Source organism: Halichoerus grypus, chromosome 8, assembly GCF_964656455.1.
Source record: "Halichoerus grypus chromosome 8, mHalGry1.hap1.1, whole genome shotgun sequence".
Lineage (NCBI taxonomy): Eukaryota > Metazoa > Chordata > Mammalia > Carnivora > Phocidae > Halichoerus > Halichoerus grypus.
Genome location: NC_135719.1, coordinates 91,962,979 through 91,982,779, shown reverse-complemented (window position 1 = coordinate 91,982,779; position 19,801 = coordinate 91,962,979). Strand labels below are relative to the sequence as shown.

At 40.2% G+C, this 19,801-nt stretch overlaps 2 protein-coding genes across 9 annotated transcripts in view; one reads left to right on the top strand and one right to left on the bottom strand.

Moving 5' to 3' along the window:
• RALGAPA1 (Ral GTPase activating protein catalytic subunit alpha 1) overlaps positions 1-3,106 on the top strand; it is a 247,809-nt gene extending 244,703 nt beyond the window's left edge. For 6 of the 8 annotated variants that reach the window (XM_078053575.1, XM_078053572.1, XM_078053578.1 and 3 more), the window contains one exon: positions 1,736-3,106. In XM_078053575.1, the coding sequence (XP_077909701.1) occupies positions 1,736-1,884 (149 nt within the window). In that variant the 3' untranslated portion in view covers positions 1,885-3,106. Of the gene's footprint in view, positions 1-26; positions 92-1,735 lie in introns of all 8 variants that reach the window. The other 2 variants (XM_078053573.1, XM_078053574.1) reach the window with 2 other exon arrangements.
• A 1,011-nt stretch (positions 3,107-4,117) lies between these two features.
• On the bottom strand, positions 4,118-10,536 carry INSM2 (INSM transcriptional repressor 2). The gene has a single exon (XM_036101988.2). It carries the CDS (start codon positions 6,892-6,894, stop codon positions 5,218-5,220), a length of 1,677 nt encoding a protein of 558 aa, XP_035957881.1. The 5' UTR covers positions 6,895-10,536; the 3' UTR covers positions 4,118-5,217.
• Between the last annotated feature and the right edge of the window lie 9,265 nt (positions 10,537-19,801).

The following is a 19,801-nucleotide window of genomic DNA, read 5'->3' as shown; positions in this document are numbered from 1 at the left end:
ACTCCATTTCTTCATTCACAACAAAGAAAGAAATGCAGTGATAGTTCTCTTCCTCCCAAAACCTCCGCTAGAAAACATTGGCCATCTTAAGGTAAACAGCCATGGGAAGGCCTCTCATGATTGGCCGGGAATAATATGCATTACCAGAAAAGCATGAGCTACCGCTCTTCACCTTCCTTCTGCCATCCATCTGCAGTGCTTCCCTAAAAAGGGCCATGGATTCATATTCTCCTCTAGGTTTTCCAGTATGGGTCCAGTATGAACCAATTCAGATCTTCAGGAAGAGTAAAGGTGAACAGAAATATATTTCCTTCTCCTTGTATTTTGAAGGCCAACCTCATTTCAGTTAGAAAAGAAAGAATGTTGGAGAAATTACTTTGAAAAGAAAGGCAATTAACCTGAATTCTAAGTAGTGAGAAAATAGTTCTTCCTTGATTATGTTTGTTCTTAAGTATGATTATAGCATTTCACCTTAAAAACACTTTGAAGCGTTCTACCAAGATAGATTCTTAATAATACATCTCTGTAGTAACCCTTATTGAACAGTTTTGATTGTTCAATATTCATAACTTCAATTTAGGCACAAATGTCTCACTAAATGGAAGTGTTTGTTAGTATGATTATTTCCATGCTGGAAATTTCTGTGAGGTGCTGCATTCGCTAACAAACATGCCAGAAGTTTTCCTGCAGAGTGAGGAGATGTATAATAAGCCTGCAACCTGTGTGATGTGTGTGTATGTGACATACATACAGAAAATGTTCACATACATAAGGCCCAGAAAATCTGGATTAAAGTGCCTTAAAATACACAGAATTTTTTAAATTGTAAGTTAGCAGGTTTTTTTTTTTTAAGGGCTTTTATTTTTAATGTAATTTTTTATACTACATATTTGAGAGCCTACAGTGTGCCAAGTTTTGTAGCATTACTGTATATTAGAGAATCATAATTCATTGAAATAAAGTGCAGAGGTAAAGAACTATTTTGTAAATGACACAAAATTTTCCAATTTGAATTTGTGTTTGCTTCTAAATTTTCATATCTTAATTCTAGTTACCTACTTGCTGTGACTAGATAGAGTAACTGCAAAAATTTAAGTTAAGGATAAACAAAAGCATTGCTTATCTCTTCTAAATGGAGACATTTTGAGGGGTCAATTTGTCTTTTTTTATTAAATTTCAGATAAGAGTTCTTGTCCTATTCCTTCTCCCAGGAATTTATCTTGCTCCTTTCTAGAAGCATATTTAAATACCCATCATGTATGATGGTCTCATAGTATTGAATTCCTTTTTGGAACCATTTGGTACTATTATTTTCAAGTTTGAGCAATGAAGACTCTTTTCTTGGTTATACCCTGTACCCCAGAGATAGGAATTTGTCCTTCTCACCTGCTTCTTAAGCCCTTCCCTGCATGCTAATGATGCTTTGGATCCCTGTCCTGTCTGGCCCAAAGATTTTGCTTCCCATTGCTTTTTCCGAGGAGCTCTCTGGTTAGTTCTGGCTCTGGAAATAATAATTGGTACTTTCTTCCTAATATGATTACATGAGCCACCAGATTACTGGAGTTTAAATAAAATGTTAGTAGGCTGTTCTAACAGGCAAGTTTTGGTCTTGCTTTTTCCCCTCAAAAGACTTCATTAAGGGTTGGGATCCATACTACAGATCAGTAACAGAAAGATTGTTTCTTATGGGATGAGAAGCCGGACGACTTGTTATCTATCTTGCTATTTCCCACAGGCTCCTACCCAGAGATTCTATCCAGTGAAACTCCCACAGCAACGCAGGTAGACGGGGCTGACCTGGCCTCTCCAATGTCTCCTCGAACTAGCAAAAGCCGCATGTCCATGAAGCTGCGTCGATCCTCTGGTTCAGCCAATAAATCCTAAGGAGACAAGCAGCCCAGCAGTGTGATCAGCAGTAACCACCTTAGCATGAACATAGTGTTAACCCTTTCAGGCCTTCGTGTTTGCCATAACATGCATGTTTCTTCCTGAACATTTATTTTAGAAAACACTGGATTTAAATAATTTGTAAGTTAATATTTTAGATTTGGGTTGTTTATTCAGTTGGTTGTTTTTCCCCCCCAACACTCTAAGCTGCCATATTTTTGGGGGGTGGAGTTTTATTCTATACCCTTTACCTTCCTGGATAATTATGTCTAAGCAGTTTCACTTTTAATTTCATGATTAACTTTGAACCAAACTATAATTGGACAGATAGTCTCATTATTTTATTTATTGTGCCCCATTGCAACTTTATGGCTCAGTAAATGTATAATTTTTTTACAAATGTAAATTTTTAAATTTAAGCATTTGTAAAGTTATAGCAAAAGTTGCAAATCTTAATACACAGGATGTGTATGGATTATTTATGTTATGAAAATAGAACACTTAAAATAAATGGTCTTTTAGCATCTCAAATTCCAGCTGACATAATTTGAGCATGAACATTTTCTTCCCAAAGCAATGCCTCATTTCTCGGCTGAGCGGAGGATGCCATGACATAGCTCATAACCAGAAAAATCACTGTGCTGAACTTTGATTTGTGTTTAGCTTCCACATATTTTTCTAATGTTTTGCTTTTTAAATGGTATCAGTGTTAAATGCCATTTTTGTTTTGAGATTGTGGCCCTGTATTATTGGCTGCTGGATCCTGGTATATCTGTGTTCTTTCCTGAGTACCAAAAAGAGGGTAATTGGGGGGATGGAGAGAAAGAAAAAAAAAAAAGAAAAAACTTTTCTGATAGAAATGTGTTGCTTAAATTATGTGTAATTTAAAAGAAAAGGGAACATGACCCAGGAGTCTAAATTAAATCTAATATTATTAATACTGGACTTGCTGATGCAGGTTGGTATTCATTCCACCCTCCAGAAATATTTTCCTACAGTAAATAAGCTGCTCACATTTTGTTCATATTTTGTTTTGAACGGGCATCTCCTAAGGAAATTTAGCATGACATCAGTACTAACTGCATGTGTAAATACATCATACGGGCAAACTCTAAAATATAAATTATGTATCATCATTCATGTAGTATCTACAAATTTGTAACAGTGAAAGAAAAAGATACGGTATTTAATAATACAATAAAAATATTCTTATCACTTATGTCCAGGAGCGTTGATTTGTCTTTCTTTTATATTTCTTGTCTATTTGTCTTTCTTTAATATATTTTCAGAACTATAGGATTAATGGAGAGATATAAAGCATAAACCTAGGTTATCTTAGCAAATCATGAAAAAGGAATTTGAATTCCCTTGTTAGGATACACCCCAACTTCTCAGAGACTCTACCACAGTCACTGAAAATGCAGGCAATCTTACACCTTCATAACGGCTGGCCAGAAACTTTACCCAGTGCACTTGGTTAAAGCATCAATTAATCTTAGCCTCATGCTTCTTTGATTTTTAAATTTTCAATATGTCTTATAATACACATTCAGGGGGAAAAAAACTTTTTGCAGACAGTTTCTAAAATAACCTTCCAGACTTCTGTGCACTTAAGTTTTTGTTAAAAATAAAAATAGATTGCTATGAAACTGTAGAAAATAAAATTCCCATGAAAGCTTATGTAGAAGATAAGCAAATGGAGTCCCTGAGAACAAGGTTAAACAATATTGACAGTTTCCCACAACCAAGGTGAAGAATTAAAAAAGGAAAATCAAAGTAACTGCTTACACATTTCTATGGTGATTTCATTTTTTTAAAAATGAACAGCCAATGGATTGATGATTTATAACAAAATTGAGTAAAAATACCAACTTGGAAATATTGTACTTAGCACAGTTAACATGATTTTTTTCATGTTTAGATAAAACTACTTTTTTTAAGAAAATATATATTATTTTCCATTGACATTTTAGGTAGTAAAGTATCTTTAGATTTAAAAAGCGTTTTGGAGCTCAGTTTGTGCAAGCCATACATCAAAGGAAATTTTCCCATTGCATTTCTCCATCACTACATTCATTTACAAAATATAATTTTTCCTGTCTGTATTCTGTCTAAATGGGTCACTAAGATTCTAAAGTAGGATACTGGCTTTGGGGAGATAAGAAATGTGACTTTGAAAAATAGGCTGTGTTCAATGAAATTCTCAGGACAAACACAGAACACAACAAAGTACCAGCTATGTACATTTATTTGGTGGTAAGCATCTTACAAGTATGGGCTATCTGTCAAGCAATACTCAGCCAGTGTCCCAAACTCTGGCTATTAGAGCATGGGTACAGAGTGTACACTGAATATGGTTTACAAAAATTGAAAAACAGGTTGCTGCTGAAAAATGAATATGGAATGAATCCCCATTCAGTTTCATAGTGGATTATAGGTATTAACATCTTCCTTAAACTGAACATAGTTTCATATATAACACTGCATGAGATTTACAACAGAAGGATTAAACAATTTGGATGAAACCCTACTAAAAACAGTTAAACTTCTGGAAATGAGTTGTGTTTCCAAAAAGCTGTTATTTAAAGTTTTAAAATATCTCTTCCTGAAAACACACCAAAAAAGCTAAAGGTGAGAATTTTGGGGGTGTCTCAACTCCAAGTAAAGTAGCACCCTCCCCACCTCCAAACACTGAAGAATGGACTAACAAACACTTGAGAAAAGGAACGTTTACAGGGAGAGCCCCACATCCCCCAAAAGCGCAAACATCCTCTTACATTTCCTGCCCACAGGCATAGGTCTTGAGTGTTTCCCCACCCCCCTTGTAAGTTTGGCACCAATCACATAACTTTCAATTCACAGAATATACAATGCAAGGTATCTGACCCTATTGAGACAGAAACTACATAGGCGCCTGCGATGGCAAGAGGGGAAAAACAAAACGACTACCACTTTCGGTAGCTAGAATCCTTTGTAGATATTGAGACATGCACGCATTCACTAGGACTTTCCATAGGAATTACAAGTCATATAGGATTCGTTAGGGTCTCCAGAGTGAGGGGGGAAATCCTATTTTCGTGGGGAAAGCAAGAAGGCTTTAAAGTGACAGTCCTTGACCGCGAATGTTTATACCATATACATACCTGCTCTAGAGAGGGATTTTACATTTCGCTGTCCGCTTCTCTGGCGGAACATTGACTACTGGGAGTTTTAGGAGAGGAAAATATAAGCAGGAAAGAGGGTAAACTTGCAAATTCAAGAAATCCCCACAGAAATTCCCATGATCTGTTTCCTCCAAGGCCAACCGCACAATCTTCCTCATCTCTTTCCTCAACAGCCAGGCCGCAACGGCATCTGCAGCAGCAGTACCTGCCGACTTTCTGAGGGGTGGCACTTATTTATGTGCCGGGTCAGCCCCGGGGAGCTAAAAAAAGTGGACGGGCAGTGCTTGCACGAGAAAATTTGCTGAGCACTCCCGTCGGATGCTCCGCCTGGGCTCGGCGCTTCTGGGGGCGCCCCGGCCAGAGCAGGCAGGAGCAGCTCCTCGCGGACCGCGTGCCACAGCCGGTGTTTGTCCCTGATGTCTGCGGACGGGAAGTGCGCCCCGCACAGGGGGCAAGCGAAGGCGAGTGGGGCACCGTGTTCGGAGCCAAAGCCCGGGGCAAGCGCACGAGCAGAGCCTGCCTCGTGAGTGCCTAGGTGCTTGCGCAGATAGGCTTGGCGACGGAACTTTTTGTGGCAATATGGGCACATGAAGATCTCGGATCCCCCGACACCACTGGCACTACCTGGCCCAGGCACCCGGCGCCCCAACACCCCCTCCGTAAAGGGGACCTGAGGCAGCGGTGGCTCGGGGTGGGACAGCACCTGGAGACCCTGGTGTGGGGCGCTGTCCTGGTGCTCCGCCCTGGAGCTGTCCCTCGCCTGCAGGTGCTGATCGGCCGCTCGCTCCTCCCGGCTGTTCTCCTTCCCCTCCGCCAAGAAAGATGCAACAGCCCCAGAGTCTGGGGAGGTGGAGGAAGACGAAGGAGGCGGCTTCCCGTCGGCTGAAGAGACTGTGGCGGCATTTGCCGCTGAGGGACGCGGTTTGTGCCAGCGGCGATGGGAGGCGAGGTTCGCAGGGCAGCTGAAGACCTTGTCGCACTCCGGGCAGCGGTACTCGACGCGTACGATGCGGGAGCAGCGGTGCTGAGCCAGAGCGAAGGGATCTGCGTACTGCTCCTTGCATAGCTGGCAGATAAACTCCCCCAGTGGCGTGCGGCTGCCCCCCAAACCCCGGGACGGTGCTCCGGGCTCCTCCTCCTTGATCTTCAGGCCCAGGACAGGGGATGTGGTCACTTCATCGGCGAAGCTCAACTTCCTCATGGCCTTTGGCTTCTTGACTCCGGCGGCCGCGGGTCCAGACGTGCAGCCCGGAGGGGCCTTGGCACGGCGCTCGTTGCCAGCGGCCCGCTTCAGGCCGTGCAGGGTGGCCGAGAGGGGCGCAGGGTCTGGATGGAGCTCTGGCTCTGGGAACGGTGCCCGGAGCGGCAGCAGGAACTGCTCCCCCGAGGTCGGTGCAGCTGCTGGCGCCGCCGAGCAAGAGAAAGCAGCCACCGCGGCGGCACCCCCGGGGAAGGACTCTGCAGAGACGGGTGAGCTGAGGCAGCGCTCCAGGAATGCCCGGCGCAGCTCCGCGCCCGCCGGCTTCGTGGGGCTGGGGTTGGGGCTGGGCCCGGGACCCTCCCTACCATCCGCCCTCCACTCCGCAGCACCTTCCTGCCCGCCCTCCCCCAGGCTCACCCTAGCCGCCCGACAGGACGACCCCGACAGTTCCCGGGCCGCCGCCGCCTCCTCCAAGGTGGGGGTTGCCACCTGCTCCGCACCGGGCTGGGGGGCACTGGAAACCTCCTTGGGAAAGGGCGGCGCCCCCTGGGGCCCCAGCCGGGGGAAAACCCGCTCAGCTAGGCGCACTCGATACGAGCCGCCTGTCCGTTTAGTTCGCTTTACCAGGAAGCCCCTCGGCATGGTGGAGTCGGGAGTGCTCAAGGGGCAAAGAGTAAAGGGGGCGCCGCGGGGGCTGCGAGCTGGCGAGCACCGCAGCTACCTGAGCTTCGCCACAGCCGTCATGCGTGGGCTGCCTTTATAGCTGAGACTCGGGGCCGAGGGACCACCGGTCGCCTTCAGGCTAGACCGGCCAATCAGGAGTGGCAGCGGGCGCCAGGGGCGGGGTTTTCGCCTGGCTGGGCTCACAGGGGTACGAGAAGCCGGCTGCGGCCCGCGCCCCCACCCCACCTCGCAGCGGCCTCGGCGGGGCCCCAGCAGCTGGCTTAGGAGCTGCCCGTGCCGCCTCCCCCTGCCGCCCACCGGGCGGACGAAGATACAAAAAGGTTAGGTCCAGAGTGTGAGGAAGCTCGCCACTCACCGGCTCCGCTGCCTCCAGGGGGGGGCTGTCCAGGGAGCCATGAGGAGAGGCAACTGATGGGCGCCTTCTTTGCGGGCTGGGACCCTGCGGCGGCCCCGACGCGAGGGACTCTGATGGAAGCCGAGAGGGAGGAAGGCGAGAGGAAGGGGCCGCGGGCGGCGCGCCCCAGGAGGCAACTGGGTGGGTGTCCGCTGGGGAACGGGTTAATGTCCTCTGCCCTTATTGAGCTGATGAGAAGCTGAGACGGAGCGGCAGGGCGGCTAAATCCACCGCCCTGTGCCTACACTTGACGGTGGGAGCACGTCTGCCATCCAGTATCGATCGACACTGCGCGCGTCTGTGATACTATGAGAATTCATCTGGGAAGAAGGGCTCTCAGTGCGGGAGATCGTGCGTGCTGGCAAGCCTCTGGAGCTCAGGACGCCAGCCGGCTTCTGGACCCTGGTCCTCAGGTCTTATCAACGTCCCCTCCCCGATGGGAAAAGGAGTGGGGAGGGGAAAGTAGGATCTAATTTTCGACTGTCCTCAGATAAAGTGGTTTCTCTGTTCACACCTTCCACTTGTACTACCCAGAGACATGACTTAGTGCCTAACTGACCTGTTTAGCATGGAGTAGATTGAGAAATACTGGCAGAATCAGGATTACATCTGCTTCCCCTTATACAAGGAATACTTTGCAAAAGGTGTGCAATGGGCCAGATTTAATAGATTTTCATCCAGCACTCTGTAATGTGCCCAGCACTGTTTTAAGCACTAGAAGATATTTGAAAGTTTGTAATACCAGCTGAACTATGAAATAATTAGAAAATTTGACAGATGTATAATAAAGTACCAAAAGTCCAAAATACAATATGAGAATAGGAAGGGAAAAGAACTCAAGTCTCCTTACTAGATCAAACTGGAGACAAAGACTTAGTAATGTGTTTTTAAAGTAGACTAGTATTAACAGATGTAGTCGTCAATAATACACATCCCCTTCCTTCTAAGTGAATGAAGTGTTTTTATATGGAGTGCATTATTCTGGGGAAGACCTGGAAGTAATTATATATTTGTTAATCATTAACAATATTTTAGGCATTCTACTTAAGTAATCTCTAATCTTCTCACACATACACATCAAACAAAGGAGATACTATTACTCTCCTTTTTTTGATGAGGGGATTGAGCCATAGAAGTTAGATAAATAACTCACAAAAGTCACCCAGAGCTCAGATTCAAACTGAGTTCTAGCTAATTCCAAAGCTCAGACTCTTTCCGCCACATTAGTGTCTTCAAACTTTTTTTTTCTGGTCACATCCCACAATAAGAAGTATATTTTATGGCACACACATGGAACTGAAACAAAAATTTCAGAAAATAATATTTAGTTTAACTAGGTATAATGCATTTTTGTATTTTCTGTGCAATTATATTTTCTTTTTTAAAATGCTGATGATAGCAAAAAAATTGATTTCATAACTTACTAATGGATTAGGACCCACAATTTGAAAAATACCTTCATGATGGTGTTTCCCATTACAAAGCATGAAATCATACAAAATTAAACTTGATACTTTATAATCAAAATTAACATTCTGAATCACTACATAAAATATTTGAGTCCTTTAATAATGTTGATAAATTTAGTTTCCCAAAATTTGATCATTTCTGACACGTCAGTTTATGTATGACTTTTACCTCAACTTCTTCTCAACTCTTCCTTTCTTTTTCTCCTAATGGCCTGGACATATTGTGTGGTGTTGCAAATTTTAGGTAAGATTTTAATACTTTAAGATAGCCCCTTTCCAAGAGAGGCTTTTCCTCAGGGGTATGTAGTACTTTGTAAGAATTGCAACCATATGACCCAGCATTTGTGCATCTAGGTAATACACAAAAGAATTGAAAACAGGGACTGAAACATACACTTGTACACCAATGTCCATCGTAGCATTATTCAGGAAAGTCCAAAGATGGAAACAACCCAGTGTCCCACAACAGATAGATGTATAAACAAAATGGGGTATATACAAATGACAGGATATTATTCAGCCATAAAAAAGGAATGAAATGCTGATCCATACAACATGGATAAGTCTTGAAAATATTATGCTAAGTGAAATGAGCCAGACACAAAAGACAAATATAAGATTTCAGTTATATTGAAACATCTATAATAGGCAAATTCATAGAGACAGGCAGTAGATTATTGGTTATCAGGGGTTGGGGAAATGGGAACTTATAGTGTAAATGGTTACAGAATTTCACTTTGGGGTGGTAAAATGTTTTATTAACAGCGGTAAAAAAAAAATAGGGGTGATAGATGGACAACATTGTGAATGCTGTCAATGCCACTGAGTTACAAACTTAAAAATTGTTAAAATGGGAATTTTGGGGGGCACCTGGGTGCCTCAGATGGCTAAGCGTCTGCCTTCAGCTCAGGTCATGATCTCCAGGCCCTGGGATCGAGCCCCACATCAGGCTCCGGCTGGCTCAGCGGGGAGCCTGCTTCTCCCTCTCCCTCTGCCTCTCCCCCTGCTTGTGTGCTCTGTCTCTCTCTTAAATGAATAAATAAAATCTTAAAAAAACAAAAAGCAAAGAGGGACATTTTTGTTGTATATATTTTACAATAAAAATTTTTCACACATACACAGAAAGGAGGAGGCAAAATTATGGCATATCAGACTATGAAAGGAATATAAGGACCAGGTCATGTAATTTGGACTTTATAACATAGGACAGGCACAGAGAGTCATTTAAAGGTTGTTTTTTGTTTTTTGTTTTAAGATTTATTTATTTGAGAGAAAGAGCACACTCAGAAGGGCAGACGGGGAGGGAAAGGAGAGAAAGAATCCTCAAGCAGACTCCCCACAGAGCTCGAGGAGGGGCTCAATCCCATGACCATGAGATCATGACCCAAGCTGAAATCAAGAGTCGAAGGCTTAACTGACTGAGCCACCCAGGTGTCCCCCCCGCTTTTTTTTTTTTTTTTTTTTTGAGAGTCATTTAAAGTTTTAAAGTGAGGGAATGACATTTGCTTTTGAAATTGCATGAGGAAAAATATCTTTGGCTAAACTTTCTGCTAGACAGAGAAAGGGAAACATAGATATAAGACTCTCCATCTCTCAGCCCTTTCCCTTCCAACCGAGAATGTGTGTCTGTTTCTAGAAAAAACAAAATGAAGGAAACTTAAAAAGTCAAAAGAGCAGTTATAATGGGAAAATACTTAATGAAACGATTGGCATAGATCTGATATTCAATACCTGTTTTTTTTAATAAATAGTGCTAGTTATCAGATGGACAACAAATGTGTCATCCATCCATCCTTCCAGCCGTCCTGTCTTCCACTGTACATACGTCTATTCAATCACCCATCAAACAACTGCTGTGTATTCTTTCTGTGATAGTTCAGAAACATAGTGTTCAAGGAGTATCTACCCTCTGTTACTTTCAGGAAAACAAATCTGTCTAGGAGAGGGCCTGGCCCACCTGGAGCTGTTATTATTCCTGACCACCATTTTACAGAAATTTACCCTGAAATCTCTGGTTGACCTGAAGGACATCGACATCACCCCAGTTGCCAAAGGGCTCCCTTCTGTGCTGTCGCCTATCAGCTCTGTCTCATTCCTGTGTAAAGAAGGGCAGACTGGGGCGCCTGGGTGGCTCAGTCATTAAGCGTCTGCCTTCGGCTCAGGTCGTGATCCCAGGGTCCTGGGATCGAGCCCCACATCGGGCTCCCTGCACCGCGGGGAGGCCTGCTTCTCCCTCCCCTACTCCCCCTGCTTGTGTTCCCTCTCTCGCTATGTCTCTCTCTGTCAAATAAATAAATAAAAATCTTAAAAAAAAAAAAAAAAAAAAAAAGAAGGGCAGACTGTCTGGGTGCTGCTGTGGTCCTACAGCCCCCCCTCCCCCAGAGGCAGCGTTACCCCCCCACTTCCCGGGCATGCCTTCTCTCACCTCTCCTCTCTCTTCCCCCTGTTCTCCCAACATCCAGTCACCATCCAACCTCCATCAAAGGAGAATTTCCTGACTTCCACTGCACAAACGTAGCTGCTCCCCTGCATACTCTGGAACACTGGCCAGCACATAGGCTGTTACTTAGATAACACTGAGTTAGTACTACGTTATCACTCTCACGCATGGCAACGAATGGTTAGTGTATAAAGACCCACAGCCATTTCTCCTCTGTGTGTTCAAAATAAAAGGCGTTATTTAAAAAAAAAAAAAAATTGATGTCAAGTATTTTCTAACAAATCCAACAGTTCCAGTAGTTCTCCCTCTCCACATACCCCCGCCCCAAGTATAATTTGCTAACAACCTTTCTGGAAATCAGTGTAGCAATGTGTATCAAAAGCTTTTAAAAATATGTATACCCTTTAATTCACCAATTGCTTTTTTAGTAAATCATTCAAAAGAAGGACAAAGATTTATGCACAAGACTAGTTATCACATGTTCTTTATAATTATAAATGATTATAAATTATAATTAATTTATAATTATTTTATTATATTTTATTTATAATAAATATATTTTATATAATATATAAATATATATTATATATAAATATATATTATATATAATATATTTAATATATTTTATTATATATTATATTATTATTTATAATTATAAATAATTATTTAATTATATTATATAACATTAATTATAAATAATCAGAAACTACCTTGAGTAAATCCTGGTGCAGCTACACTAAAGATGGATCCTATTAGAATACAAATCTGATCATTTCAACTCTTTTGCTCAAAGTCTTCAAATGACTTCCCACCATATTTAGAATAAAATCCAAAGCTCTGACTGGGCCCTGGCTGTTCTTACACCACATCTCCCATCACACTCTTCCTCATCCATTCTGTTCCATACACATTCGTCTCCTTATTTTCCTCAAATATGATGAGCACTCTGTCACTCAAGGCTGTTTATTCTGCCAGAGTATTCTTTCTTCAGATATGCTCCTGACTTGTTCCTTCACTTCATTCAGGTTTTTACTCAAAAAATACCAGAAAGATCTTCCCTGGCCAACCTAAAAAAACAGCAGCTCAGCGACTTACTCGCTATAGGACAAGGATGGGTTATTTAACCCCACTGGCCCCAGTTTCTTGTCACACAGGCACCACGACATAATATTCTCCACAAATGGGCCATCAGTCTGTGGTTTCTTGTGGGAAGGGGCTATGGTGGGAAGTCGAGGAGCCGAGGCTGCACAGATAAATTGGGACCAGATTGCAAACATTACGCACCACACGATATTGAGCATGGATAGGATTCAGAGAAAGCCATTGGTTTTTTTTCTAAAGCATTTAAATTATATAATCAAGTCTTTGTTTTGGAAAAATAACGCTAATGGCTGTGTTGGAAGCGAGCTCTGGGGTTGCAGTGGGGTCGCGGAGGAGGACGTTAGGACTGCTGGGCTGACACGGCTGTAGGGAGTTCAGCCGGATTTTTTCTTTTTTTAAGTAGAGGGGACACACAATTAGCTAGAATATTAAAATAGTTGATAAGAAATGATGTGGCCCTAAATTATTCCAATATTGAATAGATTTAAATAATTGACGAGCTATACTATGCGATCTCTGTGAGTGCTCTTCTCCCTATGTTAAACGGTGAAACTGATGACTTACACGTTCTGAAACTTGAAAGTGGAGGGAACTTAGAACTTGACTTTCACTTAGTCGTAAAAGACTTCCTTTTGAGACTGGGATTCACTTCAGAAACTGCAAGCAATTGGAAGAGTGAACCTGAGCCAGAGGAAAAGGCTTTTCAGTGCCCTAGGAAGCTATAATGGATACGCATTTTAATTTCTGTTGTTATGCTGGGCACATGCTAGGCATTTCTCCCTCGGTCTCCTGCACATTCTTAATCACTAGCGCTGTCCATCTTCTAAGATAACTCCCTCTCATCAAACTATATTAGCCACTTCTTTGGCTCAATATAGAACTCTCTTATACTGCAGACACTTAAGTATTTGTCAGTGCCACACAAGACATCATCTTCCTAATTTTTAGAGATTCTATAAGAATATTTTCCTCCTTACTTCCAGTCTCAAGCATTAGCTATTTTCTGGGACTGGTTCATTGCTCATTTAAAAAAAAAAAAAAAAAAAGTAGATTTGAATTCGAGTGCTGTCATTTACTGTGGAAGTGATCTTAGGAAATTTACCTAATCCCCATGAGTCTCAGTTCTTTATCTCTTAATTAGGCTTAACAATACCCTCATCATAGAATGAGAATTATATTGAATGAGATAAACTAATATCCTCTACAGAACTGCCTCATACTAGTGCTCAATATCAGTAGGTCTATTTGGTGTTGCTTTATAAACTCATAAGGGTAAAGACGACTATCCAACCAGCTTTTCATCATACAGAATAATGTGCATGCCTGTTCCAAATGAACATTCTGGAATAATAATGAAGGTCATCTACGTGGCTAGGAGAGGAAAAGCCTTATCAATCTTTGTATCTATATATTTAGATTTAATAAATGAATTCCATTCATATGCTTGAAGAGAATGTGTATTTTGCAGTTATACATACCAAGTATTAACTATGTATATATTGATGTCAATATGTAAGTATGCCCCCCCAAATATAGATGTGGTGAATTATATTATTTCTTTTTGTAGTCTTTCAATTTTTATTCTCTGTATTTACAGACTGGGTCATAGGTGCATATGAATTAAAAGCAATATCTGTTCAGTTAATTGAATGTCTCATCAGTATAAAGTATCTCTCTTTATCCACAGTAATGCTTTCTGATGAAAGTGTTTGGTCTGATGATTTTCTCTACACACATCAGCTATATTTTGGTTGGCGCTTGTAAGGTATGTATTTTCCTTTTAATTTCAACCTATATCATTGTTTTAAATGTGTCTCCTGTTAACAATAGTTTGGTTTTTTTTTTAACCAATCTTTAACTTTTAACTGGAGCATTTAGTCCTTTCGCATTTGTGTAATTGCTACTATATTTGGAATTAAATCTAACCACCTTTGAAAGTATTTTCTAGGGCTCTGGGCTGGCTCAGTCGGTAGAGCATGTGACTGTTGATCTTGGGGTCATGGGTTTGAGCCCCACATTGGGCGTAGACATTACTTTAAAAGAAAAAAGTGTTTTCCATTTGTCTGATGTTACATTTCTTTTTCTCTCTTTCAGAGTTCTGATTTTTATGTATCAACTTCCCCCTTTACCAGTTTAAAATTATACACTTTGTTTATATCCTTTTATTAATTTAAAATTACATCAGATATTTTTAATTTATCAGAGTTACTTTTGATAATATAAGGAAGTTAGAGCACTTTATTTTTTTTAAAGATTTTATTTATTTGAAACAGAGAGGGAGAGAGAGAGAGCGCATGAGTGGTGGGGAGGGGCAGAGTGGTGGGGAGGGGCAGAGGGAAAGGGAGAAGCAGACTCCCCGCTGAACAAGGAGCCCGATGTGGGGCTCAATCCCAGCACCCTGATATCATGACCTGAGCCGAAGGCAGATGCTTAACCGACTGAGCCACCCAGATGCCACAAGAAGCTAGAGCACTTTAAATGCATTTACTCTTTCTTGACATATGCCGTTATTGTTGTGTACTTTAATTCTGTGTTTTAAAAAATCCACAGGACATTATTATTGTTTTACACAGTCGATATTCATTAGATTTGCCCACAGTTTCCACTTTCTTTGCTCTTAATTCTTTCTTGTATTTCAGACTTTCCATGTGGGATCATTTCCCTCCTTCCCAAAATATACGCTTTGAAATTTCCTTCACTGTAGATTTGCTAGGAGCAAATAAATTAGCTCCAGTGTGTCTGAAATGTTTTGTTTTTGTTTTTGTTTTTGTTTTTTTGTCTACTAAAGAACTCAAGGTTGGTAATTATTTTCTTTCAGCACCTTCAAAATAATATTCCTCTCTCTTCTGTTTCCCATTTTTACTAGTGAAAAGTCAGCTGTCAGTATATTGTTGCTCTTTTAAAAGGAATTTGGCTTTTTCTCTTTTATATTTGTTCTTTGCCTTTGGTTTTAAGAAGTTCTATTTTAATGTGCTTAGGGTTTTCTTTTCATTTATCGTACTTTCAATTCATAAGACTTCTTAAAATTAGTGCCTTGAAGTCTCTTGTCAGTTTGAAAATTCCTCAGCAGTTAACTCTTCAAATAAGTAAAACTATGTTAGACAGCTTCACCATATGTCCTGTGTCTTTAACCCTCTCATATATATCCTTCCCCCACCTTTTCTCCTTTTGCCTCTCCATGCTGCATTCTGGAACATTTCTCTGGATATATCTTCAGGTTCACTAAGTCTTAAAGTATAGCTAATCTACACTTAAAATCTTGTTGGATTTTCAATTTTTATAAATTTTATTTACAAATTTATTTACAAAATATATTTATAAAATTCTATTTATAAATTATATTTAAAATAAAACCACAATATTTAAAATATTCTGAATCACAATAAAATTCTAGTTGGTTCTTTTTTGAAATTCAGACTTGCTGTGTTACTTTTCGTGGTTTCTTGTTCTCTGCCGATATTGTTAAGCTGGTCCTTTACATCTTTAAACATAGTCATCATAATTATTTTTTAGTCTTGTTTTATAGCCCATGCCTCACAATTCCACTATTTAAAGGCTTCATGAGTCTGATTTTTGTTGTTTATTGTCTATGCTGATTCTTATTCATTTAATCAAGTTTCCTTGTGTACCTGATTCTCTTTGAAAATGTGAACATTGTATGTGAAAAATTATTTATAGAAATGATTTAGACCTATGAGGAAGGTATCTTATTTAAGAGAGGACTTGTATTCTTTGCTTCTGCCAAGCACCTGGAGGCATCACCAATCCAGAATGATTGCAACCTAAGTTCAAGTTTTGAGATTCACTGGGCCTGGCAATTTGAATACAATCAGTAAATACTGAAGGGCTTTGGGGTCCCAGGATCTTGTGGGGCAGGATCTCCCACTGGGCTTCTTATTGTGTACTCTAGCCCTATGGCCAAAGTCCATTCTGATTGGTTAGTACCATTTCACAAATACTATGCTGTCTGTCCCCCTTGCACTGAATGTCTATCAAGATGAAGATTCTGACTTTTACCAACTGGCAAATTTCTTCAAGGCAGAACAGCTTCCGTATTTCAACTCCCTTTTTCTTTCATTGTTAGTCTGGTAATTCCATACTACCTTCTTACATCCTTTTATGCTTTAAGAATATTTTTAAGACCCAGATCTTTTAGTTATTTTCACTGGGAGGATCAATCTGTCTAATTTAGCCTAGCACTACCAGAACCATTAAGTCAGACTAGCATTTTAAATATTTTTGATAAATATTGAGAAACTGTCCTTCAGAAAGTTTGTGCCTATTTATACTTCTACCTACAGGTTTTAAAATGCCATTTTCCATTTTCCCTTGACTAGGTTCTGTCACTTGTAAGAAAAGGTATTTGCCAATTAGATAAGTAAAAAATATGGTTTCTTTTTTAAAGATTATTTATTTATATTTATTTGAGAGAGACAGAGAGAGAGAGGGAGAGACAGCATGAGCAGGGGGAGCAGCAGAGGGAGAGGGAGAAGCAGACTTCCCACTGGGCAGGGAGCCCGATGCGGGGCTCGATCCCAGGACCCAGAGATCATGACCTGAGCCCAAGGCAGATGCTTGACCAACAGCCACCCAGGTGTCCCAAAAAATATGGTTTTGTTAAAATAAATGTGTACTCCTTTAATTCCTAATGAAGTTTAACATCTTGTAATCTGTTTACTGAAATTGCATTTCACTCCTGTAATTTAACCTGTTCAAAATTTGTTTATTTTTCTTAGATCCTTAGCTCTCATAAAGCTGGCACCCCTCAGAAAAGTTATATCTGTTGTTAAAATATTAAAATACTTGTATTTTATATAAGGATAAGTATACTTATATAAGTATATACTTACAAGTAGCCTATAGACTTCCTATATCTTCATTTCAACCAATTAGCAAATAGCGACTTCCTTCCCAAATGATCTCCCCTAGATTTCCCTGGTCACTCCAGCCTCTCCCAATCACCACCCATCTCCCCATCATTCATCAAGTAAAGAGTCAATATTTAACATACCGGAGGTCTTCAGGGCCCTGCTCTAGCCCTATGGCCAAAGTCCATTCTGATTGGTTAGTACCATTTCACAAATACTGTTAAATATTTTAATGTAACCCATATGCATATATATTGAAAATATTTTTCCCATTTGATAATAAAACTTTAAAACACACCATACTGGGGATGACCAGCTGGCTCACTCAGTAGAGCGTGGGTCTCTTGGGTTTGTAGGTTCGAGTCCCACATTGAGTGTAAAGATTACTTAAAAATAAAAGCTTAAAAAAATAATAATTAAAAAAACCACACCCATCCTGTATTCTTTTTCCCTTCCATATCCTTTTTCCATAACTTTTCTTTATAATTAGTTGCTGTTTCTCTCAAAATTATTACCATTACAATAGCTATTTTCCTTTAAATTCTCTCAGCTCTTAAAGATCTATAAAGGAATTTATTCACAAAGCAACATAAGATTTCCAGTGAATTTTACTGTGTTCTGGAAACCTATGAAACTTATGGTCATCCCTTTTAATGTTTTTAGCAGACACCACAAATTCCAATTTTGTAAATACCAGCAGAAGCTGAAATAAAGTAATAGTTCATTTTGGACAAGCAGGAAAGTATTTTGAGCTAATTTTTATTTATGATATGTTACCTACTGAAGAAGGAGTAAACTAATTTTTGTGGACTAAATCATTTCATACTTGCCTACAATCTTGATCTGTAAAGATACTAGCTCTTTTATGGTCTTCTGCCAAATATATCACTTAGAGATTATGATCTATTTTTTATGGTTGCTGTGTTTTAAATCTGATAACCACACCATTGCACTGTTATCCAGACAACATCTTCCCAGCACTTCAATCATCTTAATCTCATGCAGACCCACATGGAAAGCTTTTGCAAACATTTAGATATATTGTTTGTCCATGGAGTTTTCTTTACCCACAAACTTGTTGAGTAATTTTATAAGGCCAAATAAATCAGATTTGCCTGGCATAATCTGTCTTCATAAACAAATGCTGTCCGCTGCCCATCACATTGTTATCTAAATGATTTCAGATCAATTTGGTTCACTCTAACTTGGGCAATTGCATTCTGCCAGCCCCAAACTCCCTCTGTTTTTCAATTGGAGACATTATTCTTCCTCTCACCTAACAAAGTGTTCTGTAAAGCAAGCAGGCAAGTATCTGAACCAATAAAGCCTAGTTTCCTGAAGATTTGTGTCCGATAGGCTAACTGAAACTATGTATTATATCCATGTCATAGCTTTAACTGGTGACATTACCTAAATCATTGCACTAGATGTCATAAGTAATATTTTGTGTTACATCAATAGGAAATGGAGCAAAACAAAAAATGTCTTCATGTGTACTTAGAGTACATATAACACCAGATTCCCTGCTACATAAGTAGATTTAGTTGAAATTGAGTTTTATATCAGAGGTTAATAATCAGATACAATGGATAGGAGAGGATTTCATTGGAAAAGTTGTTATGTGTTATACTAAGGCAGAAGGATCACTGTGCTTTAAGAAAAATGATAATCCTATATTTCAAGATAAAGGAACAAACTATTCATTACTGTGCCATTGCATAAAACATAAATTGATTCATGCTATTCCTCTTGCTCACATTTATATGATGTCCTTCGAAATCTGTGGCTCATCTCCATTAAGTGACACTTACCTAAAACTGTACGTTAATTTGGGAGCAATCAAAAGAAGTACTGGGCTAGCTAACATACTTAATGGGCTTGCAAAGCAGGTTTCCAGAATGAGGAGAGAAGAACAACCTTCCACTTCCCTTTGGGGTTCCGACATCTGAATTTCAACCAAGTTTAGCTTGAACTGACATGGACAGTCTTTTGTTTCAAACAAACAAACAAACCCAGATTCCAAAATTCAGTCATAACTCCCAGGGAATAATTCACCCATTGGAAGAATGTAGGTATAGTCTTTTTTTGCTTGGAAGCCATTTTGCTCAGCATTTATAGCACCAAATCCCCATAGCTCACGAAACAGTAATTCAGAAGAAGACACTACAAGGCAGCATGGATAGAATAAATAGAAAAATTGTCACTGTTTACTCACTAAAAGTATCTCTTTTACTAATATAGTTAAAATTTCACTATCTATTAATGAATTGATCAAAATCCAGGAGAAACGTGTAAAGACTAGAGTAAATATTTATTTTTTTAAAAGATTTTATTTATTTGAGAGAGAGAATGAGAGAGAGAGAGCATGAGAGTGGGGAGGGTCAGAGGGAGAAGCAGACTCCCTGCTGAGCAGGGAGCCCAATGTGGGACTCAATCCTGGGACTCCAGGATCATGACCTGAGCCGAAGGCAGTCACTTAACCAGCTGAGCCATCCAGGCGCCCCTAGAGTAAATATTTTTAACATGATATCATTATAGTCTCTACTCTTCATTGTTCTTACTGGTAAGTTGATTTTATTTTTTTTTAACTTAA

What these genes read in the sequence shown, in the direction of transcription:
- INSM2 (XM_036101988.2), bottom strand. Translation starts at nt 6,894, where the DNA reads ATGCCGAGGGGCTTCCTGGTAAAGCGAACTAAACGGACAGGCGGCTCG.